Raw genomic sequence first — 23,303 nt, 5'->3', positions numbered from 1 at the left:
CATCAGGAATTGTGATACTTTATTGATGTTGCATTCCTCAGAAAAGCAATGACTGATTTAAAAAAATCTGGATAGTTTTTAAGTGTGGCCTTATCTTGAGAATATACATTTTGACCTTCACAAAAAGCTCTGGTTAGCTGTAATGTAGATGTTGGGGACAGGAGGAAGCAAAGAAAATCTTTGCTCAGAGGGTATGCAAAGAATTTGGATCTTAATAGAATCTCCTCTTCCAAAATGAAATCTGCTGCATGTGAGTGATTACAGCTTGTTTCTGAATTACATACAGGAGCATTTTTATTATTTACCTAAAGGGAGGCATATGGATTAATTTCTATGGCTCAACACTCAAAAATGCACAATCTTTGCTATTCTAAAAGTCAGCTGTGTCTTTCTGGCCAGCATGCCTGAAATTGTGGGAACAAGGGAAGAAGGGAGGGAGGAAGCAGACTTTGATCTGGTTGTCATTATTTTTTTTTTTTTTCTAAATGCATTGTCTGTTTTCCTTTCAGCTGCAGAAAAGATGCTCATGTTACTGTTTGTCATAAAGCTTTTATTTTTATTCCTTATGTGTTGCTCTCTTTTAAAATAAAGAGAATTCTACATACTGAGGCTTGCTGGTTTTGATTAGGAAGAATATACAGTAAGACTGAAGAGGAGGGTAGGAAAGGTATAAAAAAGTAGTTTTCTTCAGACCCTACCTATATATTTAATATTGCCTTCCAAATACTTAAAACATGAAATTCCACATTATGTTAATTTTTAAGACTGATACTTTGCTAAACATTTTGAATTATTTTTTTAAATTGGTCTCAGTGGTGGGAGTAAAATTAGAGAATAAAATTAAAGAATTAAAATTAAAAATAAACCAAATTTTAAAAAAACCTAAACAAAATGGGCAGAAATTAAACATTCTGATTCTTCAAAGTTCTATCCTTCTACTTCAGGCTTGGCTTTGGTATCATAGACCCATGAAGAGCAAAACCCATTTTGGATTTGCAGTTTTCAGGTACCTAATGTCATAGAGTTTATTAGATTTGTCTCAAATAAGGCACTGTGGTTATAAAGTTTTCACTAGTAGTTTTTTTTGCCTTTGCAGAGACTGATCAAGTATGATCAGTTTTCGAGCTGACAGTATTTACCTTGATATGCCTCTAGGCAAAACCAAATTAAAAACACCACCACACATTGGCATAACAGTTATAAAAATAGCATTTGTTTCAACTACTACAAGTGTTTTGTTACATATTTATGGAAGGGTAAATTTGTGTGAAATGTTGGGGGGGAAAAATTTCTTACTGCTAAGGGAACATGACATTTGCAATCTGGCAGTGCTATTTTAAGCATAATAAACATAAGAATGTAACAGTATAAGATCTTCTACAACAATGGAAGAGAAAAAGAGTGAGCTGACTTCTTACGTCCTTCCTCACAAAAAAACATAATCATAGTTTATATAAATTTGCAACTGAAAAGTGTCCCCAGTCTTTCCCTGGTACCTTGTGGTCTTATTGCTAGAGCAAGGGTCATTGCATCTCTCACCCTGCATGCACCTAGCCAGTTTGAGATGTTTCTACTTTCCCTGAGGATGAAGGCAAAACTGCCCCTCTGTGGCAGATTAGGACAGAGCTCTTTGTTCAAAGCATGGATCCCACACTAGTGCCAAATTAGGAAATCACCACAACCATCCCTTGGCATAGCCAAAACCTGAATGTGCAGTTGGGAGAATGCAGCAAAGCCAAAAAAAGAGGGTGACCTGCTACAAAGGTCATCCTGCTGCCACAGGCCCACATGCTGGCTCCTGAGTTCCCTGTTCCTCTTGCTCCCAAGTTAGCACTTGCCTACCCCAGCGTGAAGCACACCATTAAGGGAACGGAATTAAATGGATCAGGAGCTATACACATTTTTGAGAGGATTAGTTTACACGTGGATTTTATCCAGGGCCTGAGTTTCTACTGCCAGTGCAGAAGACAGTGAGCAGCTCGGGGACTGGAGGGAGAGAGGCAGGACCATGGTAGCTCCCATGCAAACTGTTTTGGATTACTGCACAACCTTACTGTTGGAAACTTTGCATCTTTTCTTGAAGCCTTTTCTTGAATGGGTACAATATCCACCACAAGCAGGGATAAATTTTACATAAGTCCAAATGACAGCTTATTCAGGCCAATCAGATGTGACAAGCACCAATCCAGGAGAGCCTAATGTACGAGTATAGGATATAGGATATGAAGGAACATGGGCATGGGGGTGACAGGGTGAACATTGCCTCTTAAAATAAGCCCTAAAACTTTTATTGTTTAAGGGTCTCATAAGAGATACAGGAGATACTTAGTTGTAAGTGCCGCAAGTTTGGGTTTGCACTAATACATAACTTGGGAAGTTTGTTGGGTCATGGTCTTAGCTAGAGTGAATTGGCACATCTCCACTGAAGTCTGGAAGCAACCTCAGCATTGTGTGCAGAACATCTGGACTACAGGCTTTAAAGATTGTTTTGAACAGCTTTGCCACATGGTAAGCCCCTACAATACACACCTCTTTCCATGTCGTTCTTAATTTGCTCTTCCAAATCTTCTGGAGACACACAAAACTCCTGCTGTTCCCCCTCAGGTGCCTTCGGTTTACACTTTCCACAGCAGCAGTTGAAGCAGCAGCAGAGGCAGCAGCAGAGGTAGCAGCCTGTCAGCAAACCACAGACTGCAAACAGGCCCTGGGTTAAACACAGTGGGATGAAAATCCTGTCAGCAATGACCTTCCTCAAACTTGTGGCTGTCTCTTACAGCTGAAGGCAGATTGTCAGAAGAACTTTGGTTCCTAAGTGCTTGGCACTCAGAGGAGTCCATCCACTGTTCCAGTGCCTGAACAAGGGCCAGATCTTCCAAAGACCTCCTCACCCACAAGCTCACCCACTTGTGACTCAGGACCATGTCCACAAAGGAAACATCAACCAAGAGTCCCCACATGCTCAACATTTGAAAGTGTGTTGTGTGGCTCATGGCCCTTAGAAAAACCCTCCAGGCAGTATGCAAAACCCCACCCACCTTAAAATGACTCATTTCCATCTCTAAAATGATTCATTTGCCCAAGATAATTTTTTGCAAACACTTATTTACTGGCTAGCTCTTGTCAATAACAAAGCTGAGAGAAAAAGAAGCAAAGACCCAGATGCATCACATAACTTTGGGCACTGAATTCAGGCATCCAGTTTAGGACTGTAGCTCCTGTGGACTCCCCACATAGTCAAATAGAAGTTGAAAGCTCTTCCAGAGGGAGATTCAGCCATAGGAGCATTTGAATTGCCCATTGTGAGTCTCTCTCTCTCTCTCCCTGTTAGCCTGTGCAGGACCACACAGGTGGCATATCCTAAATTATAGTCCTCAGACTATGGTTTATGGATCTGGGGACCCAGGTAGCAAGAAGTTCCCACCTTTGCTTACTCTTGTCCCCATGGCACAAAGCATAGAGGTTTCAGGAGAGCCAACATAATTGCCTGGGACCAAGACCAGAGATCTCAGTCAGAGTCAAGAGCCACAAAATTTAAATTTACAGAGCTTTCTTCCTTCAGACCACATCAGTGCCTGGGTTCACAGTACAGCTCCACAGATGTTCAAGTGTGTGCTGCATCACAGCAGTAGGACCTGTAGGAGGGGAGCCTTTAGAAGGCTGTCATTGCCAGCCTGTGCTCCATGGGGATGTGACAGCAGCCTGGCTCCTGACTCAAGGACTACATGGAGATGTTTGTGACACAAAAGAAAACTCTGTGGACATCTCTTCATGGATATAGTGGTATAAGAGCAAAAGAAAACCAGTGACATTCCTGGAAAGCAAATCAAAGCTAATATGTAGAAATAAATGGAAAGAGGGTAGATTTACATTAGATATTAGGAAGAAATTCTTCATTGTGAGGGACGTGAGGCACTGGAACAGGTTGTCCTGAGAAGTTATGGGTGCCCCATCCCTGGAGGTATTCAAGGCCAAGTTGAATTAGTCTCTGAGCAACCTGGTCTAGTGGGAGACCTCTCTGCACATGGCAGGGGGGTTGGAACTGGATGATCTTTAAGGTTCCTTCCAAACCAAACCAAACCAAACCAAACCAAACCAAACCAAACCAAACCAAACCAAACCAAACCAAACCATTCTACAGGTCTATGAATGTGTAGGTAAAAGAAGCACAACTTTGTGGCCACCAGATATATATGGGTTGGAGGTACAGCCAGGCTTTAGCATTATAGTTATACAGTCCGCCCCTTACTATTTGTTATATTCATAAGACAACATACTGCTGAGGAAGAAAGTAAGCATAAATGTCAGAATGTTGTCAAACTTACACAATGGAACTATGCAAATAACATTATTATGTATGCATGTCTGAGCTAACATTAGTGGGGGCTGACTGGAGCACCTTTGGAGGTAATAAGAATATTTATATGTCTAATATTAATATAGGCATGTATCTAGAGTGAGCAAGTTGGTTTTAAATTAAAATAAGGACTCCTGACTTTTTGTCTTCTAACGGATACCTGAAATGGTGCCATAATCCCTAAAATAAGTTATCTGACTGTTTATCATTTATGCCATAATGGAGAATAAATCACCACAATGTATAGAATGAAAAAAAGGCAGAAAAAAGTGTATAGAGGGGAAAACACTTTGAGTTTATTCATTATACTGTTAATGTTTCAACATTTCTTGTGCTTATATTATCACAGTTGGCAAATCAAGAATCAGTTTATTGATGTGATCAATAAACTGTCTTCATGGTAGAGGGTAAATTGGTTTTTGCTAAAACAGTTAAATAAACAACCTCTATGCCTGCCAGTAGAGAAGCAGTTCGAGTTCCCATTACCCCTGTCTGCATGTTCCCAGTTTAATATACCTGCTGAAAAGTCTGGCACACTGAAAACGACAAATAATTTTCATTTTGCATTTCTCCTTTAATTTGAGTTTCCTTACTGCTAATGATAAAACTCCTCGCAATTGTCAGATTTTCTCAGTATGAGTGCGCTGGGAAGAGGATTGTTTGCAGTCAAAGAGGAAGGTAACAAGCAAAGGCTGTGGTTCCTACTGTCCTCCACTAGAATGGAGGAAGTTAGGAGTCCAGAGGTCATCTGCAGATGATGCCTACAACTCAAATAGTACTATGATGACCAATATAAACATTTCAAACTGACATAGCATTTGTACATGGGTTAAAAAGAAATGAGAAATAGTGAGCTCAGCTTGCAAAAAAACCCCCACTTGGTAGACTCTTTGTACTTTAGAAGTGGCAAGATTTTGGGTTGGGGGAGATATAGAGACCACCTGTGACAATCCTCAATTGAGTCTATATACATATTTTGGATTTTTTGTACAAAATTCTTGAAAACCAGGAAGCAGTGATTACTTTGCTCTTCAGCATGTCTTGTCTCACCTCTGGGATACAGCTTGCTTGAAGCAATCCTCACATTGCTCCTTTAGTTTTTAGGGGCTTACTAGCTTCTCTCATTACTCCCCACTGCTCTCTTTATGAGTCAAAGCCACAGCGGTTATTTCTGTACCTGATTTTATGACCCCAGAGGATTTTATACTCCATAAAATCTCCATTAAAGATCACTAAGTAAAAGAAATATAAAAGCTTTAAAAAAAAAGAAACAGTGAAGAAATTTTTTTTTGCCAGAACAGTTAAAGGAATCAACACTACTGCCCTCTCAGTGCTCAGGCCACCTAGCTGTGACAAAGAGGCATAAGGAGAGGGTGGACAGCAAAGGGGGAATAATCCCTCAGGAGTCAGCTATAGCAGCTGCAAGCAGGCAGGCTCCAGCCGGCCTCTGAGGGGGCAAGTGCAGATTTTCAAGTTTAATTTAAACACCACCTGTTCTGCATTTGAGCAGCTTCTGCCTCATCCTGATTCAGAATACACATTATGGCTTCTCAGACCCTCAAAAGTGCCCAAGTGAGTTCCCAGCTTAAAAGGAGAATGTGGGGTAATGCAGCACTGGCCCGTTCCTTGCAGACCCGAGAAATCTGTGTTCCACAGTTCTCAGATAAAAACTGGCATAGTGTGCTTGCTTCAAACAGTACAGATCATCTTCCTATGTATTCCAGCACAGTCCAGCACAGTGCTCACCTGTGCTTCTGTGGCTGGAAGCAGGTGGGGACTGCATGGATTTTGGACATTTGCAATTCTGTTTGTTGCATATCTGTTAACATCTTGGTATTTGCAGAAACACTTGAATTTGATATATACAGACATCAGAGGACACCAACGTGATAAGGGACCACATGAAACAAACTCCTTCATGACTAGAACAGCCGATTATGTGTTTTTCCTTTCCCAATATGCAGGGTTTTGATGTGTCATTCTCTTCCTTTCCTACTCTCTTCCTGCATTCCACTCTTCTAACCTTTTCTTCAAGTTCTTTTTTCTCACTCCGTCACCAGGGCACATATATATAATTCCATAATCACTGTGTTATGTATTATTATTGCTTACTTACGTTGTATGCTATATATAGCAAGAAAGACAGCTAAATTTGTACAATAATAATTTACTAATTGGTTGTCACATAAATGGGACTTCATGTTTTTGAATAATGACTCATTTTTATTTAGTCATTATGGAAAAGAAAGTCAAAATTAACCTGGAGCACTAGATTCAAATCTAATTAATGTCTGAAAGTGTTATAAAACATGTACTGTAACTATATACCACGTTTAAAAAAGGAGAAAACTTTCTCTGTTAGCACTAGTCTGAGCTTACGTTACATTCTGCCACTGTCAATTTTCCAGATAATCTTGTTTTATTAGGTTTTTAGTTTAGAGTTAGATCCTACTCTATCTTAAACCTGTAGAGAGACCATGTTTTTCAGGGGGTTCCTTGTGTATGTAATTGTCAGTGTACATTGTAACATTTGATTTCCAAAAGAAAATAACAGCTTACCTTTGCCCACCAGCTTGAGAGCATGAAGTAGGTGTTAACATTTTCCTCACCAAACTGTTCTGCCACATAGAGCCCTAAGGATCCATACTTGTCATATATGTTTCGCTTGGACAGATCAGTGAGGGTTGCATGAGCATTGTTGATCTCTTTAAATTTTTCTGCAGCCTCTGGATTGTCTGGATTCTTGTCAGGATGATATTTCAGAGCCAGTTTTCTTAAATGTGAGAAACAAATAAACAAAGAAAACCAGAGGGAAAATAAGTAATCAGTATGTGTGCATGTATACAGACACAAAACATTACCAAAAATGTTTTAATAGAGTTATAAAAATTATGAACCATCTTTTCAGCCCTCTTTTTTCCAGCTCTGATGTACTCAGTGGAAGAAAAGTGACACAAAAGAACCAAACATGAAAGTTTTGATAAAAGAGGTGTGCCTATTATACTGAGAATGAACTTTGTATATTGATACCTAGTCAGCTGCTGTGTTAAAGTAGACGGTGATATATGCTGAAAGCACAGATTGCAACATGATAATAAATCACAGGCATTTGTTGCATTGTGATTGCCAACTTATTTGCATCATTTAGCAGGTTTTAGCAAAGATAAAGATTTTTTAAAGGTTGTTTAAAAACATGATGATCACACTGCTTATCCAGGCAACATTATTTTCTTTACATCAAAGGAAATTCTGTGTTCAATTGCATATCAATAGTAGCTATATTAAAGTGTTGTAAACTGTGTCTGTGTTTGCAGAAGCCCAGACAGTGATAATGGAGAACACACTTAGGAGCTGAAATAGAGGGGAAGCATCTTTTTGAAGCACAAGGTGGAAATCATAATGAGTTAACCCTGGCTTCAAGTGCCTGTCTTTGGGCCTAATTTCCCACTGCTGCACTTTTGAGACAAACCTTAAAGCAGTGGAAGAGGATTGTCATAGGATCATAGAATGGTTATTTTCATAGTATCAAGGAATGGTTAGTGTTGGAAGAAACCTTAAAGATCATCTAGGTTTGGCCCCCCCACCGTGGGCATGGACAACTTTCACTAGACCAGGTTGTTCAAAGCCTCATCCAGCTTGGCCTTGAAGATATCCAGGGATGAGACATCCACAACTTCCCCGAGCAAGCTGTTCCAGTGCCTTGTGACCCTCACAGTAAAGAATTTCTTCGTAATATCTAATCTAAACACACTCCTTTTTAGTTTAAAGACATTGCTCCTTGTCCTGTCACTTCATGCCCTGGTAAAAAGTCCCCCTCCAGCTCTCTTGTGGGACCACATTAGGTACTGGAATGTGCTTTACGGTACTGGAATGTGCTTTACGGTCTCCCCAGAGCCTTCTCTTCTCCAGGCTGAACAACCCCAACTCTCTCAGCCTGCTTTCACAGGAGAGGTGCACCATTCCTCTGATCATCCTTATGTCCTTCCTTTTGACTTGCTCCAGCAGGTCTATATGCTTCTTATCTTGGAGTGCCCAGAGCTAAATGCAGTACTCCCTGTGTGGTGTGAGACTGGAGCAGTGTCAACTAGTTTGAGCTGCTTATGTCGGTGGGAAGCCTTTACTGGGACAAGATTCAATGCTGCCTTTTTTCCCCTGACTGTACTCAGCGCTATGGCATTTGGGGACAGGTACAGCTTACAGTGTGTGACTTTTGACTTGCAGCACTGGGGAAGCACAGCATCGAGAAGAAAGGGTTTGCTTCCAACCATGTTGAAGCACTGGTAGTGTGAGCTCACACACACTTGTAAAACAAGCATAGACAGAAGTATATCTTTTCAAAAATCACCACTCCCTGTGGGGAACTTGCAACAGTTCTCCAGGACATTTATTTAATGGCTAGTGCTGACCTCTAGTGGCATCAAAAGAGATTTAGTGGTGTTTTAAGCTGATTCAAACACAGCTAAGCTATGTTGCATTTTGTAAATATTCTCTTCGAATATTTTGAGAGCTAGCCATGACTGCCGTGACCAAAAACAGTATTTGTGGTGCGAAGACAGTGTGCCTACACTTTCTTTAACAAATTTAACCTCAGAGTAGAGTCCTACTTGATTTCCTTCTCAAGTCCCAGTACAGGTTACTCCTCCAGTAAAAAGTAACTGCTTTGTTCCTGATGACAGTTCCTTCCTGGAAGACATTCTGCCAATATCAAGACTGATATGAGCCTGGAAACAGCCTCTGCCAACGATCTCTTCAATTCTGTTGAACTCAAGTCACAGAATCGTAGGTCATAAATAACTTCTTAAACATATCTCTAATAGCATGAATAGTTTCATGTCCAGACATATTTAATACACTGTGCATATTGCACCTTAAATATAAACTTTTGATCATGTTTAACATGCACCTTAAACACAATAAAAATTAAATATGAGAACTGAAAAAACAAGCTAAGTCTTGCACGACTAATGTCATTATGTGCCATCCAAGTATTTAAGTAAATTATGCAATCTATCCCTTTTCTTACCTGAAAACAAACTCCAGCAACTGGGGGGGCGGGGGGGGAAAGAGAGACATAAATACTACTTTCAAAAACTCATGTGTGTTGTGTTTGCAGGCATTCGACAATCAATTTTCAACCTTTCTTTCTTTTCCCAGAGACACAAAGATGTCTTCTGTCTGACCCACATCCTAAACAATCTCATAAAAAATAAGAATTTGAACAGAATGTAGTTTTGGAAAGATGAAACACATTAGTTGCACTCTTACTTTACCTAGTATTGTTTTAGACTATTAACGGGACTGCTTTCAACAATTAACGAAAGATAATCCATGTTCTTGTTTTGATTTTGGGACAACTGTTCTCACTAAAAAGAGTACATTACCAAAACAACTCTCTGTACACTGAGATGACGTATACTAATTGCAGATGATTTAGCAATGGGAAAGAGATCTAGATATTAGCAGTGCAATTCATATGAGGGAGACAAAGGGCTCTGCTAGGTCCAACCAAAGAAACAATAAAAGTAAGGACAAAAACGATGTGACATAACACAAAGTACCAGCTGTATGAAAGCTTCCCTGTGGATCCCTGGAAAAGTGACATTCCTGGTAATGTAGTAACCAAGGTTCATTATGAGAAAAACAAATAAGACAAAAAAGAAGAGAGTGAAATGAAAAAAGGAGTTTGTTGGCTACTTTCTATGCAAAAAACATGGATTTATATCCTTTCATATTTTTCTCATGGTGAATGGCCTTCTCCTTCATCACCTTAGGGATCACTGCCTGCTGCAGCCCTCCACAGCAGCAAGCAAGTTTGGGAGAGAAAAGTGACAACAAACAGAGAAACAGCTATCCCACAAGATGGATAAGGCACTCATGGAAATGAAGTCAGTGAAATAAGCTCAAGATCTCTGTCAGGGGCAGGCTTAGGCTGAAAACTGAGATCAGGCCAGACTCAGATACAGGGGTGGGTCTGATGAGGGTGCTTTTGGATGAAGATAGCAATATTTTGAAGACAGGAAATTATGTTCTATGGGGTGAAATATAACAACACTCTAAATTATTCGAGGATTTTAGCATTATGTTTCATGCTTCCTTCGATAGCTCAGCTGGTAGAGCGGAGGACTGTAGGCTCCCTTGCATGGCCATCCTTAGGTCGCTGGTTCAACTCCGGCTCGAAGGAGTGATCTTTTGGCTCTGGGCCAGATCCTGCACTGGCACTCCTACCTTTTTTAGTCCTGCCCAGGGGGCTCCCCTTCAAAGAGCTGTCCAGCCATGAGCTCTTGCCTGAGGCTGGGAAGATAACCAGATGAAGTATTTTTGTTGAACCCTTGGTGACAGACGGTGGTCCTGAGCCCTGGAGCTGTCCGCAGTCCCCTCCAGCAGGAAAATGAGTGGATGGGTGGTAGTGTGAAAGTGAAGCTGGTTTGGGGGGGGGCTCAGGTTTTGGGTGCAGGGCATCCTGGATCAAGTGTGGGTGCCTGGGAGAGGAGAGGACCTCATGTAGAGGCCACAGGGTGGGGAATTAGCTCAAGTGGTAGAGCGCTCGCTTAGCATGTGAGAGGTAGCGGGATCGATGCCCGCATTCTCCAATGCTTTTCATTCCCCTTGCCTGGACAAAGGGCCCTTTGGTGGGGATCCTTCTGTCCTCAGGGGACTCTGGGGAGGTTTATGGTATGCCCTGGATTTATAGAAGAGGGTGACATCAAGTGTTGTATCAAGACTACTATGGGCAGTTAAACCAAAAAATTTATGTTCTTCTCCCTCTTTGCTTGACCATTCTCAAATATTAAGCCCAGTACAGAAAAGGATATTAATGAAATGGAACAGTCTTTGTGGAGGGCCAGCAAGAATCTCAAGGAATTGATGGAGTTCTCTTTAAGGATGGGCTGAGGAGAGTTGGTAATTTCAGGTGGCACAGAGAGGTTTGGAGAACTTAACCATTATGTTCCAGAACTCTGTTACAGAAGAGAAGAATGGCTGTCATTTTGTTTGTCTTATTCTTGAGCAGAGGGCAGAAGACAGCACAGTGAAAGGGAATCAAGGGAAGTTGCAGGAGCATATGGATAAGCTCTGTCTGACCATGAGGAGAATCCATCTGTAGAAGAAAATGTCCAAGGAGCTCATGGAGCATTTCTGTTTGGGTTTTGCATGGTTGATGGGCTAAAGGATTGAGCAAGAAGTTGTGATGGAGCTGAGGCTGTTTGAAGCAGGATGTGGCAATAGAGGCATGATGATGCACTGTGGCTTGAGAAAAAGTGCTGTCTGAGTGAGTACTGGGCGAGGTCCTGGGCATGTTCCCATGCTTCCTTCGATAGCTCAGCTGGTAGAGCGGAGGACTGTAGGCTCCCTTGCATGGCCATCCTTAGGTCGCTGGTTCAACTCCGGCTCGAAGGAGTGATCTTTTGGCTCTGGGCCAGATCCTGTGGCACCACTGCCTTTTCATCCTGCAAGGGGTCTCCCATTCAAAGGGATGTCTAATCATGCCTTCTTGTTTAATTTTGGGCAGATGACCAGGCAAGACCTTTTTTGGTGAACCCTTGGGCAGGGGATGGTGATTCTGACCCCTGGGGTTGTTCGCAGTCACCTCCAGCAGCAAAGGGAGTGGGTGAGTTGGTGGTGGTTTGCGAGCAAAACCAATGTGAGACCCAGGTTTTGGGTGCAGGTCTGGGTGCCTGGGAGATGAGAGGACCTCAGGTAGAGGCTGCAGGGTGGGGAATTAGCTCAAGTGGTAGAGCGCTCGCTTAGCATGTGAGAGGTAGCGGGATCGATGCCCGCATTCTCCAATGCTTTTCGTTCCTCCTTGCCTGGACAAAGGGCCCTTTCGTGGGGATCCCTCTGTCCTCTGGGGACTCTGGGCAGGTTTATGGTGTGCCCTGGATTTATAGGGGAGGATGATATCTAGTGTTGTAGCAAGAGTACTATGGGCAGCTTGACAGAAGAATTGATCTCCTCCCTTTTTGCTTGACTGTGCTCAAATATCAAACCCAGTACCAAAAAGGTCATCAATGAAATGGAGTAACTGCACTGGAATGCCTCCAAGAAACTCAAGTAACAATGGATTTCTTTTCAAGAATGGGCTGAGGAGACTGGGTACGTTCAGTTCGGAGAAAGAGACGTTCAGAGAACTTGTTGCAGTGCTTAGGCTTAGGTTACAGAAGAGCAGAATAGGTGTCATTTTGTTTTGTCTTATGCTTGAGCAGAATGCAAAAGACAGCACAGTGAAGGGGAATCAAGGGAAAATGCAGAAGGACATGGGTAAGTTCTGTGGCTATGAGGAGAGTCCATCTTTAGGAAATTACATCCAAGGAGCTCATGGAGCATTTCTGTGGTTTGCATGGCTGATGGGCTAAAGGGATTGAATAAGGAGTTGTGATGTTGGAGCCGAGGCTGTTTGAAGCAGGATATGGTGACCGAGGAACGATGATGCACTGGGGCTTAGGAAAAAAGGTGCTGAGTGAGTGAGTACTGGGCGAGGTCCTGGGCATGTTCCCATGCTTCCTTCGATAGCTCAGCTGGTAGAGCGGAGGACTGTAGGCTCCCTTGCATGGCCATCCTTAGGTCGCTGGTTCAACTCCGGCTCGAAGGAGTGACCTTTTGGCTCTGGGCCCGGTCCTGTGGCACCACTGTCTTTTAGTCCTGCCCAGGGGGGCTCCCCGTCAAAGAGCTGTCTAGCGATGGAGCTCCTGTTGACTTTTGGGCAGATGACCAAACAAGGCATTTTTGGGTGAACCCTTGGGCAGGAAAATTGTGGTTTTGAGCACTAGTTTTGTCTGGGATCACTACCAGTAGGAACATGATCAGTTCTTGGTGGCATGAGAGTGAGGCCAGTGGGAAGCCAAGGCTTTCAGTGCAGGGCATCCTGGGTTGGGACTGGGTGCCTGGGAGAGGAAAGGACCTCATGTAGAGGCTACAGGGTGGGGAATTAGCTCAAGTGGTAGAGCGCTCGCTTAGCATGTGAGAGGTAGCGGGATCGATGCCCGCATTCTCCAATGCTTTTCATTCCCCTTGCCTGGTCACAGGGCCCTTTGCAAGGGGCTCCTCTGCCCACCAGAGCTGTTGGGACCTATTTGCATGTGGCTGCACAGGTAACTACAGCAACTGGGGCTGTACTAGGAGCAGCAAGTGTTACAAGATGGGTTGGTGTATTTGAATCTTCCTGCTTACTTGGTAATTTATCAATATCCTTGCTCAGCTTTATGCCTCCTCAAGTGAAGTCCTCTACAACTGAGAAAAGCAAAATATCAAACTAACTTTTAAGTATGGTAAAAAGAATGACGCTGGGAACCACCAAGCAGTGAGAGTCACCCTGCTAATATCACAGTACTGATCCTCTTGGAAGATATGGCTAGACATGTGAAGACAGGGAGTTATTTAGAGACAGCCAAGAGCAAATCATGACTGACTAATCCAGTGGCTTCCTACAATCAACTGATTGCATCAGGGGACAAGGAATGAGCTATGGATGTCATCTACCTAGGCTTCACTATAACCTTTGATATTATACCACAAAATATCCTTGTCACTAAATTGGATTCACAGACTTCTGATGAATGGACTGTTCAATGAATAAGGAATGGGTTGGATGGCCACATCCAAAGAACTGTAGTCAACAGCTCAATATCCAAGTGGAAACCAGGATCAAGTGGCGTCCCTCAAGTGTCTGTATTGGTACCAATACTATTTAATGCCTTCATCAATGCCACAGTGAGTGGGATTGAGTGCACCCTCAGCAAGTTTACAGATGACAACAGGAGCAGTGCAGTTTGTATGATTGAGGGAAGATATTCCATCCAGAGGGACCTCAAAAATCTTGAAAAGTGGGTCCATGTGAACTTCATTAAGTTAAACAAGCCCAAGGGCAAGGTCCTGCACCTGTGTCAGGGCAATCACCAGTATCAGCATATGCTGAGGGAGGAATGGATTGAGAGCAAGTGTGTGAAGAAGGACTTGGGGTGCTGGTGGATGAAAAACTTGACATGAGATACATGGCAATGTATCTTTGTAGCCCAGAAATTCAACCATATGCTGGGCTGCATCAAAAGTAGTGTGGGCAGCAGGTCAAGGGAGGTGATTCTGCCCCTCTGTCACACTCTTGTGAGACCACACCTGGAGTGCTGTGTCCAGCCATGAGTTCCCCAGCATAAAAAAAGACATGGTTAGAGCTGGTCCAGAATTGAGACACAAGACTGATTGGGGGGATAAAACACCTTCCTGTTAAAACAGACTGAGAGAGTTGGGGGTTTTCAGCCTAAAGAAGGCTCCAGGGAGAACTACTAGCAACCTTTCAATTGATAAGAAAGGCTTATAAGAAAGATAAAGACACTCTTTAGCAGGCCTTATAGTGAGACAACAAGGGGAAATGGTTTTAAACAAAAGAGGATAGATTCAGATTATGTAAAAATAAATTCTTTATGATGAAGGTGGTGAGGCACTGGAACAGGTTGCCCAGAGAACTTGTGGATATGCCATCCCTGCAAAAGTTCATGTGTGGTTGGATGGCCTTTAAGCAATCTGATCTAGTGAAAGAGGCTCTTGCCCACAGCAGGGAAGTTGTACAACATGACCTTTAAAGGTCCTTTTCAACCCAAACTTTTCTATTCTAATACATAAAAGACAGATGCTTACAAACAACAGGCTTTGGGTGAGTTAAACAGAAGCTTTCAAACGCCTGTCGGGAGGTTATTGATTCAACTGTTAGGCCTTTTACTGTGGTGATGGGAAGAGGAATGAGACACAGTGGGCCACAAATGAAGCAGGACAGATTCAGTTTTTTCCCTCTTCAGGTCAGACAGGCAGGAGAAGAAGGCTGTCCTGGAGAGCTGTGCAGTCTCCGTACTTGAAGGTTGATGTAAGATAACTGGCTGAAGATTTGAGTCAGCTGCAGTGATCCTTGAGCTCGGGATGCTGTAGGAAATTTGAAAAGAGATGTCTTGAGGCCTCATCCAAGCTGATTGCTTTGACTGCTCAGTCAGAGAAGAAGAGCTTGCATGGGTCCCTGCATAGCTCTGCTGGTGGAGTAAAGGGCTCCCTTCCCTGGCTACACTCACATCTGTCTGGGTGCTGCCTGCCCTAATACATCTGAAAGGCCTGAACAGACCACATGCAGGACCTCCATCTCCACCCATGGGTCCAGGAGCTCTACATTAATCTCTCTTTCCATGCTACACAACAGGAGTCTTAGTCAGTAGCTAAGTTAGAGCCATAGCTTTGGATATGTCTAGCCACAAAGAATCTTGACGCATATGCTGATGTGCAGATGGATGTTCTGGCTTGACCTCAACACTCTCTTGTCAGTCTGGACATACCTGTCACTCACTGGACATGATCATCATTCTGACCTCTGCAACAACTTCCTTGCTTGCAGCATCTGGTAGTGCCTGCAAGCACTAGTCTCTCATTTGGAATGAGCCACCAAGTCTGGGTCTGCCCTGGTTTGGTGTTGTAGACCTGAGATGTTCTGGGCAATGTGGGTCTAAGGCAAGTATTTCTTTCTTTCCTCCTGGACAGTGTCTTGCAGATATATGTGAGGTGGTATGAAAGCTGAATGTTTGGCTCAGTGTGTGCTGGGCAAGGTTCTGGGCATGTCCCCATGCTTTCTTTGATAGTTCAGCTGGTGGAGCAGAAGACTGTAGGCTCCCTTGCATGGGAACTGACCTGTTGGCTCTGGGCCAGATCCTGCACTGGAACTGCTGCCTTTTGGTCCTGCCTGGATGGCCTCTCTTCAAGGGCTTCCTAGCCATGAGCTCTCATCTTTAGTTGTGAAGATAACTGGTCAAGGTATTTTGGGGAGAACCCTGGTTAGGGAATTGTTCCCCTGACTACTGTGGTTGTCTGGAGTCACTTCCACCAGCAACACTGGTGTTGATATGAGAGTGAGGCCAATGAATGTGGGCCATCTTGGGTCAATGGTAGGTGCCTAGGAGGGAAAAGGATTTCAGGAGGAGTTTGTGGGGTGATGAATTAGCTTAAGCGGTAGAGCGCTCACTTTTCATTCCCTTTGCCTGGACATAAGGTCCTTTGCCAGGGGCTCTTGCATCCTCTTGGGGACTTGAGTGCTGGCAGTACACATGGAAAGTAAAGAGTAAGAGAACATCCAGGTCTGAATTAAGAGCAGCATGGGAAATTTAACAGGAGACTTTATTTTCTCCTGCTTTTCTTGATAGATGTAAAATGCCACCATTAATTAATGTGTCCAGTTTTGAGATCCCCTATAAAGGAAAGAGATTAATGAAATGGAGAAACCTCAGGGGAGGACCACCATAAATCTCTAGGAATGGAGGGATTTCTCTTTGAGGATGAATCAAGGACTGTTGGAATGTTCAGCCTGGGGAAAGAGAGGTTCTGATGACTTACACATTATCTTCTAGCTCACAGGAATAAAGGAATGGCTGTCCTTTCATGCAATGCTTGACCAGATGGCAAAAGACAGCACAATAAAGGGGAACCAATGAAAGATGCAGCAGGATATGGGTAGGCTCCTTCTGGCTGTGAGGAGTGTCCATCTGTAGAAGATGGAGTCCAAGGAGCTTGTGGAGCGTTTCTGTTGGTGGTTTGCATGACTTGACAGGCTAAAGGGATTGAATAGGGAGTTGTAATGTTGGAGCCGAGGCTGTTTGAAGCAGGGTGTGGCAATAGGGGCATGATGGTGCACTGGGGCTTGAGAAAAAGTGCTGTCTGAGTCAGTACTGGGCGAGGTCCTGGGCATGTTCCCATGCTTCCTTCGATAGCTCAGCTGGTAGAGCGGAGGACTGTAGGCTCCCTTGCATGGCCATCCTTAGGTCGCTGGTTCAACTCCGGCTCAAAGGAGTGATCTTTTGGTTCTGTGCCAGGTCCTGCACTGGCACTTCATCCTTTTTTTGTTCCTGCCCAGGGGGGCTCCCCATCATGATCTACCCAGTCATGAGCATTTGCCTGAGGCTGGGAAGATGACCAGGCAAGGCATTTTTTGGTGAACCCTTGGGCAAGGGATGGTAATCCTGAGCACAGGGGTTGTTCACAGTCATCTCCAACAGGAAAGGGAGTGGGTGAGTTAGTGGTGTGAGAACAATGCCAATGTGAGACCCAGGCTTTGAGTTCAGGGTGTCCTGGGTCAGGTCTGGGTGCCTGGGAGAGGAGAGGACCTCATGTAGAGGCTGCAGAGTAGGGAATTAGCTCAAGTGGTAGAGCGCTCGCTTAGCATGTGAGATGTAGTGGTATCGATGCCCGCATTCTCCAATGCTTTTCATTCCCCTTGCCTGGACACAGGGCTTTTTGATGGGGGTCCCTCTGTCCTCTGAAGGCTAAGCAAACCTGGGAAGCAAACCTGAGAAGCACAGTAGAAGACAGCATCCAGGACTTCTCCAAGAGCAGCAAGACCTCTAGATTGAGGGAAGGTATTCTTTGACTTTCCTCATCACTGGATGCCATTTAGAATAGTGTACCTGTTAAATATAGGTTCATATAGGTTTTGGCTATAATAGAGTTAATTGTTTTCCTAATATCTGTGTTTTGGATTTAGGGTGTGAATAATGTTGGTTACACACTGATGTTATAGTTGTTGGTAAGCAGAGTTTATGCAAAGCTAAGGACTTTTCAACTTCTTACACCATCCCATCAGCAAGGAGACAGGAGGACACAAGAAACTGGGAGGAGACACAGCTGGGACAGATGACTCCAGCTGGTCAAAGGAATATTCCACACCATGTGACATTGGGCTCAGTATATACTAGGAAGAAAGATGGCTGGGGGCCACTGCTTATAACTTGACTGGGCATTGTTCTGCAGGTGTTGAGCAATTGTGTTGTAAATCACTTATTTTGTATGATCTAATTCTGTTGTTATTATTATTGATATTTCCCCCTTTCTTTTCTGTCCTATTGAGCTGCCTTTTTCACAATCTGCAAATTTTGCTTTTTTTTCCCAGTTCTCTCCAAAAACCCTTTTGGAAGGTGGAGTGTGTGAGCAATTGTGTAGTGTTTAACTGCCTGCTTGGTTAAACCACAACAGCCCTTTTTGGTGCCCAGCATGAGGCTTGAAGGGTTGAGACAATGACAAATCTGACTAGAGTATGTTAAAACAAATTTCTTGTAAGCATTCATTATATCAGTTCATTAGTAGCTGATCCTGGTGTTGATTTATGTACTCTCAGAGTTGTTTTCTGTTTTCAGAGTTGTGTTATGTAACATCTTACTTGCTCTGTATGTTTCCTGTTGTGCTGTTTTTCACCTCTGAGGGCTGGGCTAAGGTTATTATGTTGTTGTACTTTGTAGCACTGGCTTATATGATAAAAATGATGGTCACGAGAATAATTTATTTGTAATCGAGTATCATTATCTTCTCCATACTTCTAGAGCCATCTATTGGAAATTATTCCTAATTACATTCTTTTCCTTTCCTCCTCCTATAGCCAATTTATGGGACATACATTTCCCACATCTTCCCTCTCTCCTCTGGGGTAATTACAATAGCTGTTGAGAATTCTGAATGTAGTCTGGATGTTCAAACCAGCATGTTCCTATTGCTATATTTCCTGATTGTCTTTCAGGCCTTATTTAGGCTTGAACAACTATTTAAGGATACCACCCAGCTATCTGAACCTGAGCAGTTATAGTGGCAGGATGCATGGGATAACATGGGCAAGTGTGCAGGACAATGGGCACCTCCACTATCTTGGAATTTCACCCCTAAACAGAATCCTGAAAGACTAATAAAATATTTAGAAAAAGTATCAGGAAAAGTCACCCTGGGAATTCCAGAGAGAAAGAAATCACTGCAACATGCTGGGGCCTGGCCCATACCTAGCAAGTCATGTTTAATACTATTCAGTACCCTCAAGGGGACAAGAAGGTCTTTGGATCTGATGACAAAATGTCAGGCACCTTGGCTACCCCAGTTCGGTGACAGACACTGCATCTGAACCAAAGAACCAACCTGTACTGACATCACTTTATCCAGGACACAAGAAGAAAAACTGGAAGTAGAAGTTGGCCCCTCTAGTAGGGGATGAAGGAGCTTCTTCTAAGAATGAGCTGCATGAAGAAGTGGACAAGGCAGACTATTCCAAAGCAGGGTCATTATGAAAACAAGAGGAGGAAGAGAGGTGGCTGACCACTAGGAAGGAGGAAGAGGAAAAAATCATAAATGAAGTGTTTACCACCTGATCCCTATATCACACCAACCAAGACCGTTTGGTTCTCATGCATAAGCTGATTTGTCAGCTGGAAAGCCCTGGAGTGATCAGAGGACTCACTCACCCTGTAACAGTTTCATATGGCCACTGTGAAAATCTGATCGAGAGTGGTGACCAACAGTAGGTTGTAGTGCCTTGAATGGAGCCATGCTACTGCTGCTGAGTGCTGCCATGCCAGACATGCTAGAACTTCAATTTGAACTGGAGGCAGTTTGTATCAAAGGCAGCCAAGTGGTCTGCCACTATCAATATTGTTAATATGTTTTTCTCAATCCCTTTGGCAGCAGAGTGCAGGCCACAATTTGCTTTCACTTGTAGGGATGTCCAGTACACCTGGAATTGACCTAGAGGTGGAAACACAGCCCTACCATTTTCCATGGACTTAACCAGACTGCACCAGAACAGGAACACCTGCAATACATTGATATCATCATATGGGGAAATAGAGCAGACAAAGCTTTTGAGGAGGGGAAGAAAATTGTTGAAATCTTCTGAAAGTCTCAGTTTTGCCATAAATCAAAGTAAGGTCAAGTGGCCAACACAGGAGGTCCAGTTTTTAGGAATAAAATGGCAAAATGAATGTCATATCCTAATGAATGTGATCAACAAAGTAACAGCTAGGTCTCCACCAATTAGCAAAAGGAAAACACGAGCTTTATTAGGCAATGTAGGTTTTTGGAAAATATTTATACCAAATTATAGTCTGATAAAAAGCCCATTCTATCCACTGACCTGGAAGAAGTATTATTTCATTTGGGCCCTGAAGAATGAAAAATCTTTGAACAAATTGGAAAAGAAATAGTACATTCAGCAGCCCTCAGGCCACTCTGGGCAGGACAAGATGTTAAAAATGTGCTGCAGCTGGGGAGAATGGTCCTACACTGGCAAAAAGCATCAGAGGAGACTCAAGACTGACTCAGGGTTTTGGCATCAGTGACACTGAAGACTCAATGACTGCTACACTCCAACTGAAAAAGAAATATTGGCATCATATGAAGGAGTTTGAGCTGCTTCAGACATGATTAGTATTGAAGCACAGCACCTCTTGGCACTGTGACTGCCAGTGCTCAGCAGGATATTCAAAGGGAGAGTCCATTTTATACATCATGCAACTGATGCTATGTGGAATAAATGGGGAGCACTGATCACACAATGCGCTTGAATAGGAAATCTCAGTGGCTTAGGAATTTTGGAAGTGATCATTGACTGGCCAGGAAGCAAAGATTTTGTAATGTTGTCAGAAAAAATGATGTGTGCTGAAGAGGCCCCATGGTAAATGACATACCAGAAAATGAAAAACTATGTGCCCTGGTGAGTCCTGTCATATTTTAGGAAAACATAAAGGGTAGAAAGTTGCTGTGTAATGTCCCACACACATTGCAGAAATTGCTGAAGATCAAGGTGAATCACGTTAGTTTTTAGAGGTGAATGCTATCCAGCTGGCTTCAAACATTGCTGAAAGGGGAAATGGCCAATATGTTATCTCCATGCAGACTCATAGATGGTGGCAAATGCTCTGTGGGGGTGGCCACGGCAATGGAAGTAGGTCAGCTGGCAGTGCAGAGGTGAACCCACCTGGACTGCTGATTTATGGAAAGATATTTCTGCTTGGGTAGAGAACTTTGTTGTAAAAGTACATTATGTCGATGCTTATGTACTGAAGAGTCAGGTCACTGAGTAACATCAGAAATCCCAGCTGATAGGTCAGGATGATAAGACTGAAGTGGATGAGGTGGATCTGGGCTGGCAGCATAAGGGTGAATTATTTACAACTTGATGGGCCCATGATATCTCAGGCCATGAAGGAAGAAATACAACATATACATCACCTCCAAACTGAGGGGTAGATTTAATCATGGACATTATTATCCATGAATGTGAAACATGGCCTGAAATAGAGCAAACCAGACAGTTAAAGCCTCTCTCTTATGGAGGACAATGGCTGAAACATAAGCATGGGTAGGTCTGGCAGATTGATTATATCAGATTCCCACAAATCTGCCAATGCAAGTGCCAGGTGCTTACAATCACAGAACTTTAAAATCATTTAGGTGGAAAAAGACCTTGAAGATCATCAGATCCAAGCATTAACCCAGCACTGCCAAGTCTCCCACCAAAACATGTCCTGAAGTGCACATCTACACATATTTTAAATACCTCCAGACATGGTGACTCAACCACTTTCCTGAGCAGCCTGTTCCAGTGTTTGACTACTCTTTCCTTAAAGAAATTTTTCCTAATATCAATGGTGGAATCTACAACCAGATGGCTGGAAACATATTCTGTGCCTCGTGCCACCAGCTGGAATACTATCCTGGGCCTAGAGAAATGAGGTAACAACGAACCCCAGAAAGAACTGAGTCAGACAATGGTACTTATTTCAGAAACAACCTCTTAGATAAGTGGCTCAGAGAGCATGGCATTGAGCAGGTGTATCACACCCCCTACTATGCATCAGCTTCCAGAAAACTGAACAATTGAACAATACAATGAACTGGTCCCACCACTGAGAGCAATGGGTGGTGGGACATTTTAACATTGTAATATACATTTGATGCCTTAAATCACTGGTAAAAAATTTTGAGATGCAGACACACAGTATAGGAAAAGGGTATTACCTTGGTTTAATAGGATCCCAGATGCACACTGACGACCCAAGCCCCCGACGATATCCCCACAATTTATGCACAGCCTAGATTAGCATGCCTATCTAAAAGTCTCCAATAAGAAGTCTAACAAATGAAGTAATTGCCCCCTTATTAAAATTACCTCTCCCCAAAAAGGTTACAGCTTAGTTTACAAAAACATGTCTCAGTGATGGAGCTCTGTTCAAAGTTGGTGCCTCATGTTCTTGAAATTGTGGAGTTTGTTTCGTCTTCTCCAAAGAATTCTGAGCAAAGCAAAAGTACTAAAGTTATAAACACGTAAAGTTAAGATACAGAGAGTAAAAAGTACAGGAATAGAGAAGAGTAAAAAGATATATATATAAAGAGAGTATAAAAGTATAATGAAAAAAGACAAAAACCCATTTGGCATCACATTTAGCAAAAGTCTCATGGTTAGTTAAGGCTAGTGGATCTGCTAATCCTGGCCCTGCCCAATAAAAACTTTGAGGTACTTTTACAAAAGGGAAAATCTCTGTAATGCACATAGAAATTATACTGTGGAAGACAGGCTGGGTTGTTCCTGCTGCAAGCAAAGGCAAACCCATCCATAATACTGCTTTTGCTCAAGGACCTGGGTGCACTTCGTAAGTAATGCAGAAAGATGGAAAGGTATGATGTGTACCTCAAAGGGATCTGATTCTGTGTGACAACAGGCAAGGATTTGTATTGTATTATATTAATTGCTATATGATAATGTAGAACATCTCTACTATGGTTGCTATATGCCATATAAAAATTATTATAATAAAAATTAGCTTTATTAATCTATGAAAAATTTTGATTAGACCAGGCTAAGTGGAGCAATGATAGAACCAGAACTGTCTTCAGAATGGAACAGTCCAATATCACACATTATCTCTCCCGCCTTGAAGGACTCCTATTAAAGAGGAGCCCAAAGTCATGACTAAATAAACTCAACTGATGTTTTAAAGGAATGCTCCATAGGCTAAGGGAATGATATATGCCTGTGTATATGAAAAAAACAGAAAAGATGTATTGGAAAGTGTGGGACCTGAGCATGACATAAATGGTATAGAATAAGGCATAAATATTGTCCTGGTTTTGAGTGGGATTGAGTTAGTTTTCTTACTTCCACCTGAAAAAAGAGTGTTTC

General features: G+C 42.8%; 1 protein-coding gene and 7 non-coding genes across 8 annotated transcripts in view; 7 read left to right on the top strand and 1 right to left on the bottom strand.

The window, feature by feature from the left end:
• DNAJC5B (DnaJ heat shock protein family (Hsp40) member C5 beta) overlaps positions 1-23,303 on the bottom strand; it is a 37,506-nt gene that overhangs the window by 6,429 nt on the left and 7,774 nt on the right. Inside the window, exons 2-3 of the mRNA XM_085052940.1 lie at positions 6,914-7,127; positions 2,530-2,704 (exon numbers count right to left, since the gene is read on the bottom strand). Of these exons, the coding sequence (XP_084909066.1) occupies positions 2,530-2,704; positions 6,914-7,127 (389 nt within the window). The remainder of the gene's footprint in view (positions 1-2,529; positions 2,705-6,913; positions 7,128-23,303) is intronic.
• On the top strand, positions 10,447-10,535 carry TRNAY-GUA (transfer RNA tyrosine (anticodon GUA)). Its single transcript is given in 2 exon segments — positions 10,447-10,483; positions 10,500-10,535. It is a non-coding gene; the product is annotated as a tRNA-Tyr (tRNA).
• On the top strand, positions 10,872-10,944 carry TRNAA-AGC (transfer RNA alanine (anticodon AGC)). The gene has a single exon. It is a non-coding gene; the product is annotated as a tRNA-Ala (tRNA).
• On the top strand, positions 11,661-11,749 carry TRNAY-GUA (transfer RNA tyrosine (anticodon GUA)). The gene is given in 2 exon segments: positions 11,661-11,697; positions 11,714-11,749. It is a non-coding gene; the product is annotated as a tRNA-Tyr (tRNA).
• Positions 12,066-12,138, top strand: TRNAA-AGC (transfer RNA alanine (anticodon AGC)). The gene has a single exon. It is a non-coding gene; the product is annotated as a tRNA-Ala (tRNA).
• TRNAY-GUA (transfer RNA tyrosine (anticodon GUA)) lies at positions 12,853-12,941 on the top strand. The gene is given in 2 exon segments: positions 12,853-12,889; positions 12,906-12,941. It is a non-coding gene; the product is annotated as a tRNA-Tyr (tRNA).
• On the top strand, positions 13,272-13,344 carry TRNAA-AGC (transfer RNA alanine (anticodon AGC)). Its single transcript has one exon. It is a non-coding gene; the product is annotated as a tRNA-Ala (tRNA).
• Positions 17,073-17,161, top strand: TRNAY-GUA (transfer RNA tyrosine (anticodon GUA)). Its single transcript is given in 2 exon segments — positions 17,073-17,109; positions 17,126-17,161. It is a non-coding gene; the product is annotated as a tRNA-Tyr (tRNA).

This window comes from Lichenostomus cassidix, chromosome 2, assembly GCF_008360975.1.
Source record: "Lichenostomus cassidix isolate B80296 chromosome 2, HeHo_3.0, whole genome shotgun sequence".
Classification (NCBI taxonomy): Eukaryota; Metazoa; Chordata; class Aves; order Passeriformes; family Meliphagidae; genus Lichenostomus; species Lichenostomus cassidix.
Note: the sequence above shows the minus strand (reverse complement) of the source record. Positions and strands in the feature narration are given on the sequence as shown.